Source organism: Nipponia nippon, unplaced genomic scaffold (assembly GCF_047370975.1).
Source record: "Nipponia nippon isolate SJK-2023a ecotype South Korea unplaced genomic scaffold, ASM4737097v1 scaffold_15, whole genome shotgun sequence".
NCBI classification, from domain to species: Eukaryota; Metazoa; Chordata; class Aves; order Pelecaniformes; family Threskiornithidae; genus Nipponia; species Nipponia nippon.
In genome coordinates, this window is record NW_028262331.1 from 4,308,606 (window position 1) to 4,333,242 (window position 24,637).

General features: G+C 47.0%; 1 protein-coding gene across 3 annotated transcripts in view; it reads left to right on the top strand.

The window, feature by feature from the left end:
• Nucleotides 1-24,637, top strand: part of CAMKK1 (calcium/calmodulin dependent protein kinase kinase 1) — a 109,617-nt gene that overhangs the window by 77,039 nt on the left and 7,941 nt on the right. For all 3 annotated transcript variants that reach the window (XM_087751829.1, XM_087751831.1, XM_087751830.1), the window contains 6 exons: nucleotides 7,071-7,270; nucleotides 7,992-8,045; nucleotides 9,699-9,772; nucleotides 14,200-14,287; nucleotides 16,972-17,100; nucleotides 18,173-18,276. In XM_087751829.1, coding sequence (XP_087607955.1) covers nucleotides 7,071-7,270; nucleotides 7,992-8,045; nucleotides 9,699-9,772; nucleotides 14,200-14,287; nucleotides 16,972-17,100; nucleotides 18,173-18,276 — 649 coding nt within the window. The remainder of the gene's footprint in view (nucleotides 1-7,070; nucleotides 7,271-7,991; nucleotides 8,046-9,698; nucleotides 9,773-14,199; nucleotides 14,288-16,971; nucleotides 17,101-18,172; nucleotides 18,277-24,637) is intronic.

A 24,637-nucleotide genomic window follows, 5' to 3' on the forward strand; every position in this document is an offset into this window, starting at 1 on the left:
GCAACTACAGCTGCAAGGTGCTGGGTGTTATAAATGACACAACCAGGAGAAGAGGGCTGACTTGTGTTTTATCACTTGCAGAGCTCTCTTTAGATGATAAAAAAAAAAGCCACACCTTTCATGTAGCTGCAAGTGTTGCTGATACTGATCGATGAGGACTTTGTATAAGAGTGAGAGTAATTAGCTGGTGGAGCAGCTCAGAGAGATGTGCTAAAGCCTCTTAAGAAAGATCAGGCAGTTTGATTTTTGTTGTTGTTGTCTGATGCAGTTACGTAAGTGATTGTGCTTGGGGTTAGACGCATCCCACGGCACAGACTGTGCAGGTTGTTCTGGCTGTGCTTGCTGCATGTACTCTGCTCCCTGCTTTCGCGATGGTCCCTTGAATGTTGGCACGTGCGTAGCTGTGGCAGGAGGCTCTGCATGGCCTCTGTCACTGGTGAAATACGGTGTGCTCGTGTGGGCTGGAGGACAGGTATAGAAAGGCTGCCTTTGGCAAGGCTACCTCTCTTTCCTCTTCCCTGTTGCTTCCTACCAGCAGTGTCCCATACCGTATCCCTTCTGCCAGGATCGCAGTGGGTAACAAGGTGCTGAGGATGGAGCACAAATGGAAGCTGAACTCTTCCAAAGGACTGGGAAGTACTGGGTGTTGGGATCCCCCTTTGTAAAACCTGGGCTTAAGCAACATATTCAAGTGGCAGAGGTTTGATGGATGCAGCAAGAGCGTGGCAAAAGAGTGAACAGAGCTGAGAAAATCAGAGCTGGGATCCTCGCCCCAGCTGCTACATAAAACCCCTGCAATGAGCTGAGCATGGGAAGGAAGGTGTTCCCCTTGCACGGCCCACTACAGCTATGTCCTCCAGCTCTTTCTCAGCGGAGCATTGCTTCAAAGAGCAGCCTCCTGTTTTAAGCTCTGGATGGTGGTGCAGCAGTTTCCTTGGGAGGGTGTTAAATCATTTCTTTGCTACAGGGGTGATGTGAGAGTAATACTAAGCAGACTCTGCAGTAGCGCCATATGGATTGCTTTTGCCCTTGAATGGGATTCTGTTTTTAATCAAGTATAATTCAGCATCAGTCTCAGTAAACAGCAGGATGTGTCAGTGCATTGCAAAGTTTTACATGTATAATTTTTAAATGGGCTTTTAGTAAGTTGGCATTAACCTGCTGGAGCTCTAAGGTTTCCAGAAGGGAATGCAGTGAAAGGCACCTTTTTTAAAAGGAGCAAGGAACAAACTCTCTTTTTCTAGCACTCCTATCTCTGCTCCCTCTTGGTCTTCACTGGCTGTTAATCTAGGCAGACAGTTCCCAGGCGTTTGCTTCTGAACGAAAAGGAAAGCCTATTTAGTCTCTGAATAGCCTGCGGTATCTAGAAAAGAGGCGTATTTCAGAAATGAGTTACATGTTGTGAAAAAAGCTGGCTTGTCCCACTGAAGGCAGCCAAGGGACTGAACAGAAAGAAATGATGTGCTCAGCGGAGCTTTGCTAACGAGCAGTGATGGAGCAGGGAGGCAGAGCGGCAGGAGACCTGCGGAGAGCCCAGGCAGGGCTGTGTGCTGTGCGCACAGACAGGAGCCAGCTGGCCCAGCAGCAGAGATTCTCCCCAAAAGCTGCTTTTTTTCCAGCCCCGTCTACTGTACCACAGCCGCTGAAAATTCACCCTGCCTGAACGCTGCTTTGCGATACAAGTGCTGCAGGATCTCTAAGCCACAGCACAGTTTACAGTCATGATGGTCCAGGACCTCGGCACTGCCCCATACCTTCCCAAGTGACGGGGTACAGCTAAGCAGAGAGATCCTCTCGGGGACAATGTGCGTGCTAACAGCAGCAATGACACTTGGAGTACTGGCTTTCTGCAAGAGTTTCATTTTGTAGTTATTGAAGTCATTTGGCTCTGACTATTGCAAGCTTAGTTCTGCAGGATTGCTAACCCCAGTTCAGAGGCGCGTAAGCCTATATTTTCTTCTAATACCATTCCCACATCAGCCGATGGCTTTTCACAGAGACTATGTTCAGCGTGTGCCAAAGCGGTGTCCTAAACGGGCATGTGTTTTGACCTGGAAGTACAAACGAGTTGCTCATTCCCTGGGCAGTCAGCACCCAGAGTGTTTGCAGGCTCAGAAGCATCTGAACGGCAGAGCACCACCAGGCAGCTGTGACAGCCTCTTGGCATTAAAGACACACTGTCTTGTTGTCTAGGGCAGAGGTGAGAAACCACGTTTGTGGTGCTGATGAAGTTACGGGAGAAGTGGGTGCAGACTGCCTGAAACTGCTGAAAGGATGTGAGTAATCCAGGTGTGCTGCTGGAGAGGCTTTCAGAGAATCCGTCCTGGGACAAGGTCTGCTGTAAGGAACAGCTGCAAGGTCATGGGCAGTTTTTCACGAAGCTGCAGGTGCTTTTTTTCTGCCCCTGTTGGGAAGCATCTTACAATGTAATATCTTACATTGTTTCATTTTCATTACAAAGAGGTATTGATCTATTCTTTGAATCGGGTTGTCAGCACAGAAAGTAGAGAGCATCCTGGAGCCCAGGGAAGTTGTTCCAGTGAGCTGCTGACCTCTGCTTTTAGAGCAAAATCCTTTCGAGGCAAAAGCAACAAGTGGAACCGTTTTATCAGTTTGTCAAGGCAGCTTCAGTAAAGTGCTCTGCTTTGGCAGGCTCAGCATCGATTTTAACCTTGGGAGGGATGCAGACAGGTACATTTGCATGGGAATGAGTGTTTTTTGCCTGTTGATGTCTGCCTTGTATGTGGTACATGGGGCCTTGGAGGCAAGCACTGATGGGATGGTCCTTCCCAAGGCTGCGTGCATCCAGCACCACGTCCCTATGGCTGGACGGTGTGGATCTCAGGGCAGCCTTGCCGGGGCTGACATCTGCCTGCTTTGTGACTGTTACTGTAATGTCAGAAGCAAAAAACCCAATGTCTCGTTGTGGCCAGTCTCTTTGAGCAGCATACAGAGTAGCTGAAAATTCCCTCTGGAAGGCACAAACTCAACTTAGGGTTCCCATTTCCCCATGGAGAGAACTAAGGGAAGGTCATGGGTTGGTTTAAAACAAAATCCCCAAACCCTCATGGAGCAAGTTTAGGTGTGGTGATACAGATACTTTGTTTCTGTTCTTTTAATGCACATTTGGGGTTTTATTTATGTTGAAAGTGCTTTGCCTTCCCTACTGTGCCTGATGCAGCCCTGCTCCTGTTCGCTAGCAGCTGTGTCACAACGTGTCATTAGTCCCAAGGACAGGATGAGTGTTTTGTTTCTGGGACCTCTGGTCCTGGCTTCCAGTGACACTCAATAGCAGTCCCAGCAAAGCTGCCTTTCCTGATTCCTGCTCTTATGTCTGCAGAGGAAAGGAACTTGCTCCCAGATGCTTCAGGCTGGTGAAATTAGAGGGTTAATTTGTGCTGGTGATTATGTTTAACTGACTGTGGCTGTCACCTGCTCCCCTTGGGTGGCTCCATGGGTTGCGTGGTTGTCCCTTCTGTTACAGTCATTAGCAGTCTGGACGGTATCATTAGTGGTAGGCTTTTATTTCTGAGATGCTTAGCTCTCCCTCTGGAGTTCTGCAGGGATAACACCAGCTTTTCCTCTGTGTGTTGTGCTGGAAATGCAGATGTTGGTTTAACGAGTACCTTTCCTGCAAGACAAGTGTCCCCGGGCTCCTTTCGCAGTGTGTGGCAGTGATGCTTGTGTCTGCCATCTGGCCAGTCAGCCTTTGGCCAGCCTTGCTGAATTAATTGTTCCTTGCACTTCTCTCTGCAGTTGCATTATCTGCAAGAGATCTGGACTTGCAGCAGAAGTTGGTGGGTTGGGAAGTTTTTCTGTGCTTAGTGGTGTTAATGTCCTGCAGATGAGCAGTCCTGCTTCCTTTTTGCAGCTCTCAAACAAGCCAGGTTTTTTCTATTGCCTACAAGTGGCCTTGGGAATGATTTTTGGGGAAATCTTTTACTCTTTGTTCTGCAGCCCTGTGTTGTACTGAACTGTACCAGTGGCAAGGCACAGCACAGGAGAGGATAAGACTGTGCATTTTGAAGCCTGAAGCCCGTTTTGGATAGCTGTGCGAGGAAGGATGCCCACAGCAGCTGGCAGACTGGGACTTTAAGAACTGTGCTTCTTCAGAGCAGAAAAGGGATTTCAGGTTGCCTTCATCAGGTTAGCAGCTCCACACCAATCATTTCCTGGTAGGTGTGAGCTCTTGCTCTTACAATTTTTGTAGCTGTGATGGAGCCTTGTTTATTTGCACCAGCTGGTGCTCGGTGCACAGTTCCTGTCCCCTGTTCTTCTCTGTTTGTCGCTATTGCCTCTGCACAAGGCAGCTAAACAGGGGAGAGGATCTGCAGATAGCAGAAGTTTTTTGAGCCAGCTGGCACAAGACTTTCATTACTGTCACCCAAACAGCATGGCGAAGCAGCACGGCATGTGGGTTGGACACTGCTCCCAGGACCGCTGCTCCTGACCTGGCCAGCCACTTCCCCTCTGGGCCCATCTCCTTCCCATCCCAGTTTGTTGTTACTTAAACTGTGTGCCAGGTTTGCAGAAGCGCCTGGCTGACACTGCATTGCAAAGCCCTGGGATGTGTCAGGCGCACTCCTGAAAGCCCAGCCTGTGCTCCTCTGCCCCACAGGCACTTGTGCTAATTTTCTCCTCCGAGCAGTTGAGGTCAGAGACTGTCACGGTCATGTGAAGCATGTGGATATTCTGGTCTGGGAGGCACAAATGTTCATTGACCCTAGTGTTTCACGGCTTTGATTTTTGCAAAGGATGTGTTTCTTATTTCTTTATTCAACGTTCATATTCCTCCTGTGCCTTACAGCCAGTAATGCCCAGACCTGCTGGGTACCAGGCTGAGATGGGCACTGAACAAACACAGAGCATCTGGCAAACGGCCCGCGTTTTTCCTCTACTTTTATTAGACTGCGTAAAGGCAGGGAATGTGTTTTACAAGATAAATAGTTATTTGATATGGGAATTGGTTTGTGGTTTTGTTCTGGTTTTTTACTTTCCTGTACAGAAGAAATAATAAAAAGCCTAGAGTACCTGCTTGCCTAGTGTAATTCCCTCAGTTTTCACAGACTTAGCTCCAGGGAGGTACTTGTATGGCCCACATATATTTGTGGCCTGTATTTTTTTTGAGGCATTGGGGAATCTTAGCCCTGTGGTATCAGGCATAGTACCAGATACCTGCATGAAAGGCTCATCATCTCCTGAAGGGAAACTTCACTCTCCTCCCTCACTTTTTTTTTTTTGCTCTCCCTATATTACCATAATGAAATGTCAGCTTGCCACCAGCTTTGCTGTGGAGCAAACGTCTCCTTGTAATTACTGTTGTTGCAGTGTTTTCAGTGTTTATCCTGACTGTCTAGCCAGGCTGTTACAGCGTTAACTGGCTCACATCGCAGTGTGGCCACGCAGTTGCTGCACATCTGGAAGAGGATGTAAGCGCCAGTGCTCTCCAGCGAGCTTGTGTCTGCTGGGTCTCCAGATCAGCTTTTTAATGCCAAGGGCAGCATCCCCCTGCAGTGCTTGAAACTAAGGAGAGGTCCTTGCAGAAAAAGTATCTGCAAGTATGACTTCCGCTCCCCAGACATGGCCTGCTGGAAAGTTGGCTTGAAAAGAGCAGAATGGTTATGTGAAGTTTGTTCTTTCTTGGTCCTAAAACGCAAGTTGGGATGCTCTGTTAGGGCAGCCTGCCTTTGTGGCAATGCATTGACCAGGTTTTTAAAGCAGGAAAGGGTTAGACCAGCATTTTCTCCCACTCAGTTGTGTACTTCCTAGGAGTTATCGGAAGTGCTCATGGGGAGGTATAAAACCAAACATGCTCCGTTTGCAAGAAGGAAATGTGAAAATGGTGGTTGGGGCTGGAGGAAGAGGGAGGATGAGGGGTCCTGTTCCCTTGGGAAGGGTGGTAAAGACTTAGAGGATTTTCCTCTCCTGTTCAGTAAAGTCTCTTGGGTTTTCTACAGTTCTGCTTTCGGAGTCATTTCGTGTTCTGAAACTTTTTTTTTAATTTTAAAATTTGTTCTCCAAGTTCCTGAGAAGTCAGCCACTTTACTGCAACTCCCTGCTGCTGCTGCTTCTCTCAGTGGCACAGAAATGACTTTCTTGCAGCTGCAATATTGCTTCCCAGATAGCTCGTAAGGAGAGGGATTTTTGTTCGTTTTCAGTGTATCTCAGCCTCCAAGCTCTTTGCAAGGGTTTCTTTCATTTTGGATGTACAAGCACTTCAGCTGATGCCCACAGCTGGCCTCGTGGAGCTGGGACAGAGCTGGAGTCTGCTGCAGCCTTGCGGAGCGAAGGGGCACGTGTAGGAGCAGCTGTTGCTCCAAAGGACTGCGTGGCAGAGGTTTGGCCACGACTCTGTGTGCAAAAGTGGTTGGAGTGGCTGGCAGCTCTGGGGATTTGGGGTGATGCAGAACAAGTTGAGGTCGTTTCTCTGGGCCCTGTTGCGAAGCACGGCTAGAGGGAGAGCGCTTTTTCGTGAGTGCTGGCACCAACCAGCTGGTGGTTGCTCCCTGCTCAGAGTTATCTTTTGAGTTGGAAATACCCACTGATTTCTGAGCTGTTGGCTGGACTTGGCGCTCAGCTGCTAGTTGTGTTATTTTGCCTAAATATCCCCTCTGAGCTTGTTTCATTCTGCCTGTGGTTCTGCCCCATTTGATTAGCTTTACGGCACTGTGGTTTCAAAATAAACAAATTAAAAATTAACCTCTGTTTGGATCCCATAAACCTTTAATACAGCAAGTTGCCCAATCCATCAGTTGGTCTGATGAGGTCAAGCAAATCTGCAAGTCTTGAGTGATTTACCTTCTCTAACAGCTCTGCTCAGTCCCGTTGGTTGGGCTGTTTCTGGGTTCATGTATTTCTGAGTGTTGTACTCCGGTGTACACCCCAGTGAGGCACCGAAGAGGAATGGCTGTAGGAAATGGCACTCCTAGTATGTTGTACTGCATATCCAGCAGCAGCTTTGGGTGGGGTGCCTGAGTTTGCACCTTTATTTTCATCCTTTTGGAAAGGTTTCCCCTGGGTGTGTTGGCTGCTGTGACAGACTGTGTTCCTGGTTTGTTTTTTCTTTTTAGTGCACTACCAGAAGATCATTCACCGGGACATCAAGCCTTCCAATTTACTCTTAGGAGATGATGGGCACGTCAAAATAGCTGATTTTGGAGTCAGCAATCAGTTTGAAGGGAATGATGCCCAGCTTTCTAGCACGGCAGGGACACCAGCCTTCATGGCACCAGAGGCCATTTCAGACACTGGCAAAAGTTTCAGTGGAAAGGTAGGTCTTTGCTCACAGCTGGTGTCTCCTGGGACCCACAGGCATGGCACAAAGGGCAGCACCACACCTGCATCCTTTGCGTGTTGCCCACCCAGGGATTGGGGTGGTTACTGAGTAAAACCGAAGCTCTAATTCTGTGTTCAGTCCAGGCAAAACTTGCATTGGTTGTTCTGTGCAGCGGGCAGACAGACTTTGCCGTGGATCCCTGCCCAGACAGGAGCTATTTTAGAGCCCTTTCCCTGCCCAAAGGGGAAGGAGGAAACTCCTGATTCCCTTCCAGAATAATCAAGACACAGAGAGGGCTGCTGGGCACCAAGGTCACATCTTGATCCCCTGAAAGCAAGGGGCACTGCCAAGCGCTGTGATGCAGATGTGGGGATAGGGTCTAGTGATTTATTTTTGCCTGGAAGAAGACTTTTGAGGTTCAGCTCCTCTTTGATGTTCAGCCTTGAATGGTGTCATCTCCTGTAAGACGGGGCTGCTTGCTGGGCGCTGCGTTCCATAGCAAGGACAAGGGTGGCAGCGTCTGGCCCAGTGCAGTCCTCATTCCCCCGGCATGCTATAGATGCCTTTAGGAGCCCAACTTCAGAGAAACTCTGCACAATAAAATAGAAAATATTAAATGCATACAAATAATCTTCTGTGAGTCAGTGGGAAAATCCAGCTCATTCAGATCATCTGTGTTGCGTCTCATTTACTGCCTGTATGTGCTTTCTTTCAGGCACTTGATGTATGGGCCATGGGAATTACCCTGTACTGCTTTGTTTACGGGAAGGTAAGCCGGCTTTCAGATGCTGGAGCCTTGCATGGGAATGTCTGCCGGACGGGCTTTTGACTCATTCCTTTCCAAATAAAGGCAAATACTAGAAACAAAGACCTACCTTCTGCAAGCTCCCATTTTTGCCAGTCACCCTGTGGATGAGAAGGGACTGATGTTGTGATCTGTGGAGACGATGGTTTCTAGAGTTGGCCCCTGTACTTGGAGCAGTTGTTTGTGCTACAAACCCCAGAGCAGCATCAGTAGCACCAACAACGGTTTGTCAGGGGGTTATCCATATTGCCTGTATTTGGAAAGAAGCCAGGTAGAGCATGGAGAGAGGCATAAGTTTGAGCCCAAGCTACTGCAGCACTTCAGCAATCCAGATTACAGAAAGCTCTGTCTGCCAGAGCTGAGCTGGGCCACATGGTGGAGTCCACTTTGGCAGAGCCAGCTCTTCAGAGCTGCCTCCTGCAAACTCCATATCCTGTCATGGCTTTTCCCTCTCCTGTGGCCAGAAGCCCCTCGTCCCACCCACGCTCTCCCAGGGTGAGCAATACAGCAGGTACGTGCAGTCTGTGTGTGCAGGTATGTTACCTGAACCTCCTGTCCGAGCACGGACCACTAGCAGATCCCACCACACAGGCATAAGGCATCCGGCTCAGGTAAGAATTGGCTGGGGAAGATGGCAGAGGCAGAACTGTCTCCATTGCTGGTGTGATATCACTGAGTTAAGTCAGGATGGAAAATATTCTCGGACCTGTGTCTATGATGATGTCCCATTTGGAGCCAAATCCTCAAGTGATGGGGGTATAACCTTGATTTTATATTCTGCTACAACCTCATGGTGATATTACTTTCCCATGTGGCAAGCACTGGGGGGAAAAAAAGAGGGAATATAAAGACAAATACAGACATTTCTGTTCCACGTGACCCTGTACAGTGAATTTCATACATTTTGTACCTATTTTATAATTCATAATTTAATCTGGCCAGGCAGGCTGGTACAGGGCCCACCAGCAGCCCGAAGCCCACTAAAACAAGTGTACCTGCACCTTCAGTTTTGATGCAGATGCTCATGGGGCCTGTGAATATGCTTCTCCTGCACCTCCCACAGTATCCACTGTGGCTTAGTTCACCTCCTGTCAGTCCTGCCTGCCCTGCTAGGTAGGAAGAGCCAGAATCTAGGTTCAAATTAATCCAGTGTAAAAAGTTGTGATGGAGAAAAATGTGCTTTGAATCCATATATCTGAATTTACAGTGGAAAAGCAGGTGTTTTAATAGTAATACTTACCTCCAAATGATGCTTGTCACAGAGAGACCTGAAAGCAGTGATACAAGCCAGGTGATATCAGTATATCCATTTTGCAGGTAGAAAAAGTGGAGCAGAAAAAAGGAAAATTAGTAGTTCATGGTCACCTGGTAGGCTGGATAGAGGGGAGGTATCCCAGTCCAGTTCTGTATTACTTAAGTCCCTCTGCTGTTCTTCTGCATTTATTATTTAATAAGGAATAAATCAATTTATTGTATGTGGGGAGGTCTTGTTTATTTCTATCTCTGTGTAAAATCAAGAGAGTGTGCAGAGAGAGTATACTTCTGTTATGTGAATGACAAATGCCTAAGCAGTGCCAAGATCTCTGACAACTGGAAAATCTTTTGTTTGTTTTACAGTGCCCTTTTATAGATGAATATATTCTGGGTCTTCATAACAGGATCAAGAACAAGCCTGTAGAGTTCCCAGAAGAGTAAGTAAACTTTACTCAGCTACTGTAAAATAAAGTTCAGTCTTTGGCGTTTTTCACTGTGCAGCATAAATGCCGGTAGGTCACCACAAAGCGACAGACAAGGGTGGGTGAGGTGCTTTGCATTCACCTGGGTCCTTCACATGGGTTTTGTGCTCATGTTGTTGTCGAGGCATTACATCTGCCTCTGCTGCTCCTGTGTCCACATGCAGATAAGGACTAAAGGAAATGGCTCTTGAAATCTTTGGAAGCCAAGGGGTTTCAGTCTGGATCTAGGGAGTTCTGCCTCAGCTACTTGACCCTGGAGATGGTGGAAGCATGGTTTGGTTGGGGTTTTGTGTTTCTCCCATGTGGTAGCCTCCAGAATGATTCAGTGCGTTAGTTTTCAAAAGCAATGTGGTTTATAAACCTCGGTCTCAGTCTAAGTAAACACATGCTACTTCCGTGGACTTACCTGGGAGCTGGGGGAAGTGTCTGATGGAAGGAGGCTTGTCCTGAGATACAACCACATTTGTTGCATCCCCACTCCTCTGCCTCCTCCAACACGCTCCAGGAAAATATGGGTTTGTCTTGCGTGCTGGCAGACTGGGGCTAGTTTTGAAACAAAACAAATTTACCCATTTGATATTGAGAGGCTGCTCACGCCCGGCTTTGGTCAGTGAAGGAAGCCTATGTTGGCCACCGTCAGAGCTGTGTGGTGGAGACTACTGGGCTGTGTTAGGTGGGATGGCCGGCTGCACAGTCACAGTGCGTCCTCTAACCCACAACAGTGCACTCGGCGGTGAGGGGGAACAAGCCAAGGCCACTTGCGTGCCATTTGAACAGTGGGAATTTCAGCATGGAAGCACTGAGCAGTGTTCATTGGTCTTGTCAGATGAGCCTGGCTGGAGATGATCACATTTGATGTGTGCTCAGTCTCTGCCACCAAACCACCATGCCTTTCCCTTCATGTGTTGGCCAATCCTCGGTATTTCCTCAGTCTTCAGGCCTCTGGTGACTTTCTGTTGGTGATTAATTTGTTTCTCTTCGTTGCTATCAGATGAAGTAGCCGAAGCTGGTCTCCTTATCTGCCTTCCCAAAGCAGCACAGTAGTCAGGCAAAGAATTTTTGACCTTCTTGATGCAATTGTTCTTTCTAATAAAAACTTAGAGATAAAATGACTTGATTTAAAACACACATGAAGAAATTAACTCTAATGAATGGCACATCTGGTATTAGAAAAGAAGGGAGGGATGTTGTCGGGCAGCCTGTGATATGTGCATGTATCCACCATCTATTACATGAATTATTGGTGAGATGCTCACTGAATTTTTAGACACCTACAGCAAAGGGCTGGACCTCTGCCTTGGCAGTCCTGGGCTTCCTTCTGAGTCTGCAGAAAGCAGTGGGTACTTGGGATGTCCTCTTTTAGCCATCTGCTTTAGGTGGGATGACTCATGCCCCAGGCTCCATGGGCTCTATTAATTACCTCTCCCTTGACTATGAAGCACCGCCACTGCAGATAGCTCGGACGGAGCCATCTCCGCTCAGGCTGATGGAGCCCACAGCGAGGGCTGTGTTGAGCACACCGCCCAAGGACCTCCACAAGGTCAGGCCACTTGTTTGATGGCAAACACGGGCACCATTCCTGGGTATGGAGCAACTCTGGCAAGCCAGCCCTGTGCCATTGGTGAGGTTTTACAGCTAACCAGGCTTCGGCATTAAGAGCACAAAGGCTGGTCATGCCACATTGCTGTGTTGCCACCGGTTGCTCTGCAGTTGGGGCAGGATTTTGTCTTGACAGCACTGCAGGAAAAAAGAAGTTTGTTTCCCTGGCATGGTCTTTCTGCTTGCTTGGGTCCTGGCAAAATGCCCATCTTCTCTCAGCCATCATATATTTGGGTTAGCAGTCAGCTTACAAGTGACTGTTCCCATCTGTCTCTGCAGTAAGTTATTAACATTTAATGGGCTAACTGGGTTGTGCTAAGAACCTTTTCTTCATTCAGACATTTCCTTCAGCGATAATTAGGCTGCATGATTTATTTGGATTTCTCGGTGACCTGCTCTCCCAGTCTAAAAAAGGCTGCACCCTTCGTTAGGTTGTTGGAGGAGCAGAGAGTTACTGGGTAGTGACAGCTGTCTAAACTACATCTATTTGTTAGATAAAGGCAGTAACAGAGATGCCTATAAAGCTGGAATTAGCTGGACTGGATCCACCCTGACCTCCCACAGAATTAGCACCTTGCTACAGTTAGGAATATTTTGGTTTCAATTTATTTCGCCATGGTTACAAAAGACACATTCCTGTTTGCAGACAGTCCATGGAAACTCATTGCCTGTTTCCTGACAACCTTTAGGACAGAGATGGAGCTGACTGTACCGGCCTCATTGTCCCTTCCCTTCCCTTAGAGACGCTGGGATAAATATTTATCCCTCTGGAGTTCTCATTCATGTCAGTGAGTCCTTGGCATGATACAGGGTAAATGGAGTTAGCTCACATCCTGATGATCCTGGCATGACTAAAAAGCAAGCTGGAGAAGTTTCTGTCCAGACATGTATTAAGAGAGCCAGAAGCTTTGTGTAGTCCCTCCTGGTGAAGTCCAGGACAATGTTCTCTGACCTGTGGGCACCCTCTAAAATGATCTATGGTGCTGGCAGCTCTCCCACATGGGTGCTGAGCTCTATGATGCTTGGCATTTTCCTGAAAGCTGTTACAGGACTATGACTCTGAGAAATTACAGATAGCGCAGGCTTTTCAGATGAAAAATGCCATTGGATATGGCATGTGCCATGGCAGAATGGAGAGAAGGAAAAATAGAGACAGGGTGATGCGGTCTGTTACCTGGTTATCACCTACCTGAAACTCTGTGATCCTGTTTACAGGGCTTTTCCTTACGACATTAATCCTATGTTGTGTAGAAATCAATCTGTTGCCCAGAAATGTTAGGTGATTATATAGTCTATTTCTTGTATTTTAAATAAAGCTGTTGCCAGTTTGGCACAGATCTGATGTTAAGTATTTTAAAAACACCATCTCACCTGCATCTCAGTGTGGTCCTCCCTTAGGAGTCTGTTTATTCTGACTTGCTAAATGCACTGTCACTCCCCATCGCTGATCCTTTGTGCCTGGAACTCATCTCAAGAGCAGCACAGTTGTTCCCATTCCCACCTAAATTTTCTCCTGCAGTTCCGCCTAGGCAGTGGGAAGCCTCTGAGGACTTGTCCTGCCATTCCTCTTGTCTGGGCCATATTGCCTGTGTACTGCAGAGCCTCGATGCAACTCTGAAGGTGTTCAGACTTTAAACTGAACCCACTTTCTGCCCCTTCACACTGAACAAGCAGTGTTCCCTTGTGGTTGTTTGTTAAAGATCCCATAACCAAAGTCTACATAAAGTATTCATAAATTATTAAACAGCAGCTCTGTTTTCATCAGACTAAAATATCCCTTACTGTGATATGGTCTTCATTTAGGTTTATGATAGTTTATTCTCTCCTCTGCTTGGGAAGGGCGCAGAGGAGGTGGGCACAGCACCTTCTCCTCACAGTGTTTTCAATCTGAAATCCAGCCCTGCTGGGGAGTGACATTTTATGCTGCCAGATCCTATCTCCGTGCAGAAACACAGCTCCTTAAAAGTAATTTGTGATACAGGCTTTCAGCTGCCTAATACAATTCTGTCATACGTTGGCATTTTATTTCAGTAGCACTTTGATCATAATGATCAAGTGTGTTTCAAAGACGTTGCCTGCATCATTAGCAACCGAAGTCATTGAAGCCTTTGGACTAAAGGGACAGACTGCAGGACCAAGGGCTCCATGTGAATAGGATGCCTTCTGGGTTCAGGCAGGTGCATTTCTCTTTTAGTTATGTCTGTTCATTCCCTCCTTTTGTTACCCCAAGGCTCATCTATACAGGTAGGAAATACCGAGTTACCAAACAGCCTGCCATCAGTGTTCATGGAAGCAATTTAATTAACGTAACCTGCAAGCTTAGCTGGGAACTTGAACATCAAATGGGAATGTTTTGTCCACCACAGGGTTGCTCATGATGCAGGTTTGGCAAATCAAGTTGTGCCCTTCTTGTATCATAGAGCCCAGCTCCAGTTCTGCTCTCAGTAACATTTTGGTGTCCCAGAATCTGTTCTCTGAAATTCCTCTATAATGTGTTGTCTTCAAAAATGTCCTTAGATCCATTCCCCTGAGCCTTGTGCTGCATTTTGAGAGTGTGCTGCTGTGTTAGTGGGCAGAACAGGATAACCAAACCCCTTAGCGGTGACCATGGTGCCTGAGAAGGAACCAAGCCAACTAGACCTTCCTTTCTCAAGCCGGGTTTGCAGAGAAAATACCTTCTGAGCAGAGCGGATTCTCTGCTGAGTAACTGCGGTAAGGACTGTGCATGCCTTGAGCACTTACAATTCCCTTGTTAACTGTATGCTGCTGTTTTCTTTACTCAGAGCACAGATAAGTGAAGAGCTCAAGGAACTGATCCTGCGCATGCTTGATAAAAATCCAGAAACAAGGATAACAGTCCCTGAAATTAAGGTAAATTGGACATTGATATCATAGTCTTTTCTCTCAGCTGATTTTGTTGTTCCTTTGGTACCTTCTAATGAGGCAGAGCTATTCCCGGAGTTTGTTTTGGGAGCTTTCTCTGGCACACTGCCTCGGAAAGGGAGGTTGCTCATTTTGCAGCATGTAACAGCTCTGTCACTGCTGCTTGTTGGGGAATATTGACAAAAGCTTTCTTGTTTACTTATTTAAATTAAAATTGCTCAAAAGCTGGCTGATCCTCAGTGAATCCCCGGGAGAATCGACATTGTCATGGGGACTGCTAGCTGCAGAGCCTGTGCTGTCAGTGTTGGACCTGTGTTACAGGGGCTGGAAATGCGTTCCTCTGGTGCTTGCATGGTCAACGGCCTCAAGGCAGCATATTTGTTTCTATCAGCTTTAGTTGGGGGATTGCTTATTAACGCAGGGAGTGACTAGGACTGGTAGAGCACAATGCTTCACAAGGCTTGGCTTCGTTCTGTTTTTGCATGGGCTTTCTGTTCTCATGTTACACCCCACTGAGGCTTTGAACCTGCTGGAGACTCTCAAGATTTCTGCAGAGATCCATCAGCATCGTCTGCGGGGCACGCAACTCTTCTTCTCTTTGTCTCAGGCCAACACCAGCACATTTGCCACCAAAGCTCATGGTAGGAAGGTTGAACTTTGAGAAGAAATGTGATGTCACTTCCTTCCATGCCCAGGAGGCCACAGCTGGTGATGGTGGGAAGTGCTTTGGGGCTGTATTAAGTGATTTCACTTGGCAGCTCTTGCAGGCACTTCACGTGGAAACCTGAGCCCTTTAAGAACCCTGGGGAGAAGAGCAGAGCAGGGTGCTCCATCTTATCCCTGGCCTTGCACTGAAGATGCTTGATGTGCTTGAGGACTTGTGTTTGAAGCTGAAAGAGCATGTGTCTCTTGCACCAGGCTGGGCTCTGGGCTCAGCCCAGGGTCTTGAGCACTGCTTTTCTCATGTTCTCAACCAAGGAAACCATCCCACGAGAGGCAATAGAAAAAGGGCAGCTTTCTTCTGTTGTTCCCCCAAGAAAGATGATGGCCAAGCAGCTTCTTGGCAGAGGCAACTGTGGAGTGACTACCACCATCACTGAAGAAATCCAGCCCAGAGTACAGAAGAGCCAAACGTGTGCAGCTGATGCAATCCAGATGAGGAGATAACACGCTCCCTCCATATTTGCATTCACAGACTAATCCCAAGGAGCGTCTTTGCTCTGCAGTAGCATGCAGCTGGCTGCATGGCACTGGGGCTCCAGCCTTGGCTTCTTGTGTAGTCAGATGTTTATAAGTGGCTGTTCCAGGCCTCCTTCTGCTCCTCCCTGGGTTTCTTCCATTTTGTTTTCCCCTTTTTTCACACTCCCCTCCTCTTCCTCTTTCACGTTCCTTACTTGTAAGATAAAATCCTGACATGGCTGCAAACGTTCTTGTGCTGGCAAGCATTAGTTCCGTGCTGCTTCTCGTATGTGATCATTTAGAGTTGATAAATCTTTGATATTCAACATTGAAGATAAACATGGCAAAAGCTGGAAGGAGGCGGTAGAATTATATGAGGGGGTTAGGCTGGACAAATACCTTAACTGCTCTGCCAACTGGGCTTGGAATTGCTGTTCACCATGAAAATAAATCAAGCAAATTGTTTCATATGAGGAACATTGAATATATGGCTAGGCAGTCCTCTCCCGAGCTGAAATGTCCACAAACCCCAGATAAACTGTAGGGTTTAGTGCACTGGTTTCGCTTAAGGCTGGATGTGGTGATGCGCCTTTGAAAGGAGTTGTTATAAGCACAATTAACAATCTTTGGAAAATGCAACTTAATTAAGTGCCGTAAAGAAGCTCATCACTAAGCCCTTGGAGAATGCTCTGGACACCTGCATCCAACTCGTTGGAATGGCAGTAGGCAGTAACCATCCATCCTAATCAAACTCCTCATGCTGGGGGGTGAGGCAGGCCTTTCTAGCACCAACACTGGAGATTGCTCTCCCTGACAGGCAAAACATCCAGCCCTGGATGTGGGCAGCAGAGAGCCTCGCCCTGTCCTGCTGTCAGCTCCCTTCCACAGCAGCACGTCAGCGACAGGGAGGGATGGTGGGAAACTGCCTCCTTCCTCCTTTGTGTGGGTGTGTAGAGGTTTACGTAGTGTCCGGGTGGCAAAGTGTGTTATTTCTCTATTTATGTAGGCAGGAGACCATTGCAGCAGCACAGGTCCTCAGTACTCAGGCCCCAGTACTCCATTTTAAGTGCCTAAACCCTTGTTTGTGTAGATGTATACAGGATCTTGATTCTCCCAGGTAGCGAGCACATGTAACCCTAGATGAAATGCGTGCATATGAGAGAAAAAGATTAAAAGGCTCTGGATAACTCAGATTTTCAAAGCGTTTTAAACTTGATTCAGAGGGTGCTGGGTTCTTCCAAGATGCTGGTTGGTGGCAGTGGGTGTGACAGCACTGGGCATTAGGGGATACTGTCTGGCCAGGCACCAGATGGCAGCGATTTCCACGGGAGCTGTTTGAGCCACATTGGTGTAAGTGGAAAGTGGAGCAGTACCAACAGGCAGCTTACCCCCATAATCAGTCCTGTGCCCCCGTTTCCCTGTTGTCACCAGCATCATTGTGCTCTGCTGTAGAAGGGAGACCCACAGCTGCCTCTGTGTTCCTCCCCACACAGGTGCATCCATGGCTAACCAAGGGTGGTGAGGAGCCCCTGCCACTGGAGGAAGAGCACTGTACTGTGGTGGAGGTGACAGAGGAGGAGGTGAAGAACTCTGTGAAGACGATCCCGAGTTTGCCAGCTGTGGTATGTATAAACCACAACCACATCCTCTGCATGGGTCAAGAGCATGATACTTTGCTGAAGCTCTCAACTGGTGAAGGAGGTTTGGAGAGGGTACACGTGTGCTCCTGGCATGAGAAACTTGGTCTTTTAACCCAGTGTGAACTTTCTGTGTCTCTTGAGTACTGCAGCAGCCTGACTCTGCAGGGCCTGACTGTGTGAGCAGCCCTGTTTATATCTGTCTGGCTGCTCTCATAAGAGCTGGAGGGTCACACCCTCAAAGTGTCTGATATCAGACATCCCAAAACACCAGAAGCATCCCAAGTGTGTTTTGTTACATTAATCTAGAGGTTGCAAGACACTTCATTTGAATCCTCAAAATGAAGGCTCCCAACCTGGAGGTGATCTGGCCAGAGAAGCAGGGAGAGGGTATCTGCCAGTGGAGTACATAGCTGGCGCTTGCCTGCCAGCCTTGGGGGATCACAAGTGGGTGTTCAGGGCTCTCTCGGCAGTTTGTGTGTAGTGAGCTTGGAGGTTTGCTCTGGGCGATTCCTATGATGCAGGTGCCTTTGGGGGTTCCTCGTACTGGGGAGAGGGGTGTTGAGCATGAGGACATGTTTTCAAAGCTCTTGTGGTGTGATGTTAATATAGACACTTGCCCCAACAGCCAGCTAGGGGAGTGAAAACCATCCTTTCCCCTTGACAGCAGGACCTTTGCCTTTGAACCCGCAGGAGCTGGCGGCACTCTCTGCACAGTGCCTGCCTGGGAGGATGGCCCAGGAGAGCTCTGGTGCCTCTTTCTCACAGCCTTGGACCACCACGAGTGGCAGACAGTGGTTGGCAGTGTCTGCTTCACCTCTTGCCAGCAATGGTCTGCATCCAGGGGTCTAAGCTCACTGCCTGAGGGAGTGGCCTTGACACTGCCTGGAACTCACGTAGCTGTTCTGTGGCTTTCTCTAGTTTGTGCTCTAGCTGTAATTCCGTTAAATGTCTGTTGAATTATTAAAGAAACTGATGTTAGGCTCCTTTGAACTAGCTTCAAGGGGGCGATATGTCAGTCCTGCTGTTCTCACTGGTCTGTTTTCCTTCCTCAAAGATCTTAGTGAAGGCCATGCTAAGAAAACGCTCCTTTGGAAATCCATTCGAGGTTCAGACCAGACGGGAGGAGAGGTCCATGTCTGCTCCAGGGAACTTACTGATGTACGTATATACAGCTTTACCTGGCTCTGCTGCACGTGCAGAGTAAAGGTGTGTGGGGAGGATGAAGGAAGCAGTTTGCAAATCTTTTCTGTAGCATTTAAGGACAAAGCTCCCTTCTAAATCAAATACTGAGGCTAAAATCTACCTCAATTCTTCTAGGGTTAAAATACAATGCAGTAAAGCAGCCTAAGTACTCTTTATAGATTCAGTTCTCTGTAAAATTGGTTTGGCCTAAACACATGTAAGGTGCTAAACTTGGGTCTGATTTTTAACCTGCTAGTTTATAATACACTGTGATCAAAGATCCATTAGAGATTGGTGAACTAAAATAAGTTTAATTAGAGTCGAGTCTAGATATGTATTAGAGGGTTTAGTTCTTCTCTCCCTCTTATGGACAAGAGAAAAGGCACCAGATGAGCAGTTTGCATGTTTTATGAGCTGGAAATGAGGTGATGTGGTTTGTCTGTGGTCTGGGGCCCAAGTCTGGGCGGAGACACCATGGAGACACATGGGCAGACAGCAGAGAACACTTTGACATTGCTCTTTCATTTGAGAAAACATACAGTATTTTTTCACACACCCAATTTTGAAATGGTGGGACACATTGTAATGGAATATTTTGGACGCTGGATATAAATGGCTATACTGGGATTAAAAAGGGAATAGACAAATTAATTATTAGATTCATCAAAATTTTTTAAACACAATGGTCTTGGATATGTGAGGGGTGGAAGGATTTCTCTGTCCTTTATTTGTCTCTAACTCTTTCTCCCTCATGTTGGTTACTGATCCCTTTCAGAGCCAGGATTCTGGGCCATCAGTCCAGTAAGTAACAGATGGACTATTAGCCTGCCCTGGGACAGTTATTTTCATGTTCTCACCCTGCAGAATCTGTTAAGGCTGCAGCTCACAACAAGGCTGTGTTGTCCCGGAATGATCCTTTTCCACCCAAAATCCCAGTACCATGCCTAGCAGACTCCCACGAGGGCATGCTAAGAGTCTCACTGCACCTTTGACAATGCAAATAGAGGAGTGTCTCTCTCTCATGGGTGTGTGGGGATTTAAGGGCTCAGCTCAATTAAGGATAATGATGCTTTAGGGCCTAACTGTGTATCAGAGACTTCAGTAAAGGCTTTGCCTTTGAGTCCAGGACCAGTTAATATTAGACAGCAGTTTAACAGTTAAACACCCCATAGACTGAGCGCTGCTGTGGGGACATATCTGAAGAGCATGGCAGTCACAGCTCCTTTGCCAGCTTAGCACAAGGGATTTGTCCTCGTTTGTTTCCCTTGGCTCATTGCCTTCCAAAGTAGTTATTGCTAGTTTGACACACGTCCCTGCCCATATCTTCACTGTGATTCCTGGTCACTGCATTGCATTGCTCTGAGATGGGAGAACTTTTACTAAATTTGAAGAAAAATGTATTTTATGCTTCCCATTGTCCAGGACAGCTAATTCAGAGCAAGGCAGGATTTCTTCTTTTCAAGCTCTGCCTGAATTGATATTTCAAGGTGGTCTGCTGTTCTAGTACCTTGAGCCTGTTTCCAAGAGGGACTTGTTTCCTTCCACCTTCATTTGAGATGCTTAAAAGCCCATGCCACTAACGAACTGGTAGGAAAACTTCTTGACCCTGATCCTGTGGCTGGTTCCTGTGTGGGGCCGGGTGCTTTATTATCTGCTCAGAATAAGTAAAGTTCACTTGATCCGATGTAGCTGTGAAGTTTCTAATTAGCCACATTATCAACGTCTAATCCCTTTAAAAATATTTTTAGGCCTTCAAGACGAGCTGTAAGCCTCCATTTTTATTTTTGTGTCTCCTTTCTAAAGTTGCTAGTCAAATTCTTCTCAGGCTATACAAAACCAGTATCTTTCCCTGTCTCTACTCATTTCAGCCCCATGTTTGCATTCAGTTCCCTTGTACAGGACTATACTAAAAGGTTTTTGAAAACCATGTATAATTTCCACTGTTGTGCTGCTGTGTCCAGCGTGCCCTTGGTTTACAAGAACATGTCAGGTCAGGGATGGAGCTGCAGCGGTGCTGGGCTGGCCTCTGCCCAGCAGCGTCATCGCTTAGAGATGTCCAAAAAGAATGTGAATGATCTTTGTGCCAATTCTCTGCTGCACTAACTTCTGCACTTAACTTCTCAATCACATGCCATCAGTGGCAATTTTGGGCAGTAACAATTGACTTTATCCTAAATTAATTCATGCACAACTGGAGCTTTGAGAACCCAGCTCAAAACCCTTCTGTTTAAAGGAAAGACATTGGCTAGGTCTCTTCAACAATAATGTCGTATATTAAACACTACAGCAGGGATGCTTTTTTTTCAGGAATGTGGATTATTATTTCAAACTTTGAAAAATGCTGCACTGGTTGAATCTAATGAAAATTGCTTTAAATTTAAATAGATTTGTTGAATCTAATGACATTGATTTTTAAAGGAACCGAGTCTAATTGGGAATGTTCATTGTGCAGTGAGTTATCTACAGTGTCGTTTCCACAGGGGTAAACAGAGCTAGACACTAAGCCCATCCAGTTCTTCATTCATAGCAGTTTGTTCTGTAGTAAAAGCACCCTTAATAAACATATAGAATATAACATCAGTGCAAATGTTATGAATAGCGCTGTGTTAGTTAAAATAAGTTTTGACTGAGTTTGGATTACTATAAATTTCTAGGACCTAGCAAGAACATATAATATTGTTGTAGCATAAAGGCTCTGCAGAGTTCCTGAATGTCAGGCACCGTTTCCACCCCCATAGCTGGACAGGGGACCCCAAAAGTGGGACTTGCCAGAAGGGCAGCACCTGCAGCCATCGCTGCTCTCTGGCCGCGCTGCTCTGTGGTTGCCCACGAGGAGCTGAGAGAAAAGCGAGCCACAAGTTCCCAAGCTCTCCACCACAGAGCTTCTCCTCCCCTGTGGCAGTGCCTTTAGAGAGAGATAAATCGGCTTTTGTAATACTGCATGTCCTTCTAGTTATAGTAGAAAATAACTTGTTGTGTTTCTATATAAGAAAAAAAGCAATTTGAAAATTCCAGTTTCACATTCAATTTATTTAATTAGGCCGCATGTGAAATTGCCAGAGCCCCACTCACTGCTGCTTCAAGCATCTTACATCTGTGCCCATACTGAGAATATATTTTGCAGGAAATCCTCTGACAGCTGAGTCTGCTTTCTGGTATTTGATGCCTAATTGATGGCTCTTAAAATGGATCTGTCCTTTAAGATCACTCTTTGGGATTTGGAGAGGAGAAAACTAAATCATGTGGTTGAATCTTTTTTTAATTTCTCCCTGCATTACTTATACACAGTGTGCTGGGCTCTGTTCTTAGAAATGCTTCGTGCAGAAGTCTTCGCGAGAGCAGATGGCCTTTCATGTTTGCCGCAGCCTTTGTTCCTTTAGAGGACACCATTAAGACACCAGTGATTTTGAAATAGTTCTTAAATTAGTACTGGAGGAGAGAGGGCTTTTTTAGCACTCCTTAGACCTGGAAGAAGCAAATCCTCTCCTGGGTGTTATCTATTGCTTTGTTTTAATAGCACTGAAAAGTTAAAAAAGCAGCTGTTAAAACGGCAGGCACATTCACCAGACAGGGAACTAAAATGAAGATGCCCCCATTTAGCAATTCTTGGTTTGCAACAGCTGCCTCTCCCATGAGAGCACCTCTGCACACCTAGAAGCTGTGTGTGAGCGCTGCTGGCTGTCACTTTACCCCGTCAGCTGCACAGTAGCCAGGGCCGGGTGTGGGGGCAGCACCGGATCCTGCCTTTCAACACTGGATCTCCCAGAAGATGCAGTGATTCATTGAGCCTCGTAGATCCTGCAGACCATGGCCAGGTTCAAGCCTGTCATTAACAGTGGCTGCAGAAGCAATTGATCATTTCTAATTTTTCCAGTTGCAGAGTATTTTTTTAAACCCAGCTGTTTAGTGTTCACAGCTAAGTTCTGGGTTTCTGTTAGCAGTGTTTGCTACATTTCTTCTGCCTGCTCCAGATTTCTCCTAATTGAGTCAGCACTGGCTTCACCACATTTTATTACTGCCATTTATTGCAACTACTACCTATCAAATTAATTGCTGTGTTTTGACAGACCCAATTTACTTTCCCATTATGGCTGCTATTACTATTGATGAAATGTGGTTGTCAGCTCCTGTACAGGGGATCAGTCAGTATTTAGAAAGCCTACCCTGTTTCCAGCCTTCCCGAAAAGAGAGCAAAAGAGCCATCACTGCCCTTAGGGCCATACTGTCCATGTAAGCCAGGCACAAGGAAGCCAGGGGGGGAGAGAGGTAAAAAAGTGGCTGACCCAGGTCTCCCAGCAGAAACAGCTTCTCCAAAAGCAGCCCAGAGGTGCCTGCCTCATGGGGGCTTTATGCTGAGAAATTCCCAGAGCTCGGTGCCATAGGGCTGCTCAAAAATAGGCTGCAGAGATCCCCCTAGGGCAGGTAGGTTTACAGCATCATCTTTGACAAGGGAACGGCTGCAGGTTGGGTTTAAATTTGCCAGATGTTTCCACTAAAGATGCTCCCTTGGTCTCTGCTCGGTGTCTGTCTCCCCAGTCCCAGGAAGATTTCAGGTCGGTAACACGTAGATGCTATTAGAACAGTCAAACCCAACTAAAAGCCATATCAATGGCAGTGGTAGGGGCTGGAGTGGGTTTGTACCAGTGCTACCAGTGCCCATCCTCATCTGTCCTTTGAGCTGCAAGTAAATGTGTCTGCTGCTCTGTCCTCCATTTCACTCTGCTCGCTAGGCTTGTTAGGTACAGAAATCCAAGCTCCTTTGCCTGCTGCCATCATCTTCATGATCACTTTTTCCTTTGTCTCATTGTTTTGCTCTCAGGGACAGGCTCCTCTTAAACACATCTGTATATTTGCATCCGTCTTTAAGGTAATTCAGTGTTTGTGTTTCCCCTGGGTGCTGTAGAAACATGTGTCCTCTCCTCAGCCTGTGTGATTTATGTGGTAGTGCGAGCATTCGGCTCCTTCCTTCCTTCCTATAGGAGCAGTTTTACCGCAGTAATTCTGTGTGTGTGACACTAATGTTTATGTATGCTTTCTTTTATTATTATTATTATTCGTGGTTCTTTGGTGTTTCAGCCTTCTATGGGGAGGGAGGGGTAAAAAACGCCAGTTGGGTTTTAGCAGGAACTGCTGCTCAGCCCCACATTCATGGAGGGAATAGCTACAGAATTTGGGAAAAGATGAGCTTTGTGATTTGAGCCCAGGTTTAATATTTAGTGGTTATGCAAAAGCAATAGAGCCAGAGCCACCTCTGCTCCAGCTGTTCTACTGTTCCCCTGTGCTTCTGCCTCTGATGCCATGCTGGGAGAGCTCTGGGCTGACCAAAATTGTCCACTCTGTGTGACCACCCACCCCACCTCAGCCAGGACTTCAATAAAACACAGGCATTTGTCCAACCAGTTGCACAGACCCTTCCAGGAAGCAGTCTCTCCAATTAATTCTGTTAAATAACAAAATAACATTCACTGCAAACTGTGATAAACTGTTTACAAACATGTCAGTGTGAAGTCTCAGGATCTAGTGCCCAGCCTCCTCCCAGGCCTGGGGACATCTGGTCTGGGGTGAGAGGCTGGGAAATAACCACATGCCTCTAAATACCTTTGGGAGCAGCTCCACTGCTCTGGAGGCTCTGGCTGGCCTAGTTTATGTCTCCAAGACAAACAGATGAGCTCGAGCCAGGATGCTGCCCGCTCTGAGTGAGGAAGGACCTGCAGAGATTCTCCAAAAATAGTTAGGAGAAGGCAGGCGGAGGAGGATGGGGACTGACGTGGCGCTGTCGGTGACAGCTGGTGCTGCTGCCTGCTGCTACATTTTTCATAGAGAACTTCGTTGTGAGGAACGACCCTTTTTATTTCAAGATGTATTTCAGGAATGACTGTGCAGCCCAGCCATGGTCAGTTTGCCCCCAAAGTTTGCCTGTGTCCTCAGCAGAGAGGAAGGGGACATCACCAGCCTAGACGAGGGCAGATTACTGGTATTAAATGGGGACTCAGTGGAAGAATTAAGCACTTACCAGCAATGTGCATGTATATATGCTGTGATTCAGCTCTTTGTAGGTTGTCCCACTCCATCCCTGTCCCGTGCTGACTGCGTTTCGGAGGGAACTGCTCTGAGGCTCATTCCTTGCTGGGCATGAAACACAGTGTAAAAACTCAGTGGTTGTGATCTTCCTGCAGCTGCTGTGGTTAACAGCGATGTGGTGTCTTGGATAATTGCACAGGTCAGGCTTCACTTGCCTGGGGTTTAAAAAATGTAGCAGAAATACAGTCTTGTTTCTTAAATAGAGTTATTTAATGGAGATTCACATTCAGCCTCAGGCCTCACAGCACGAGCCCTG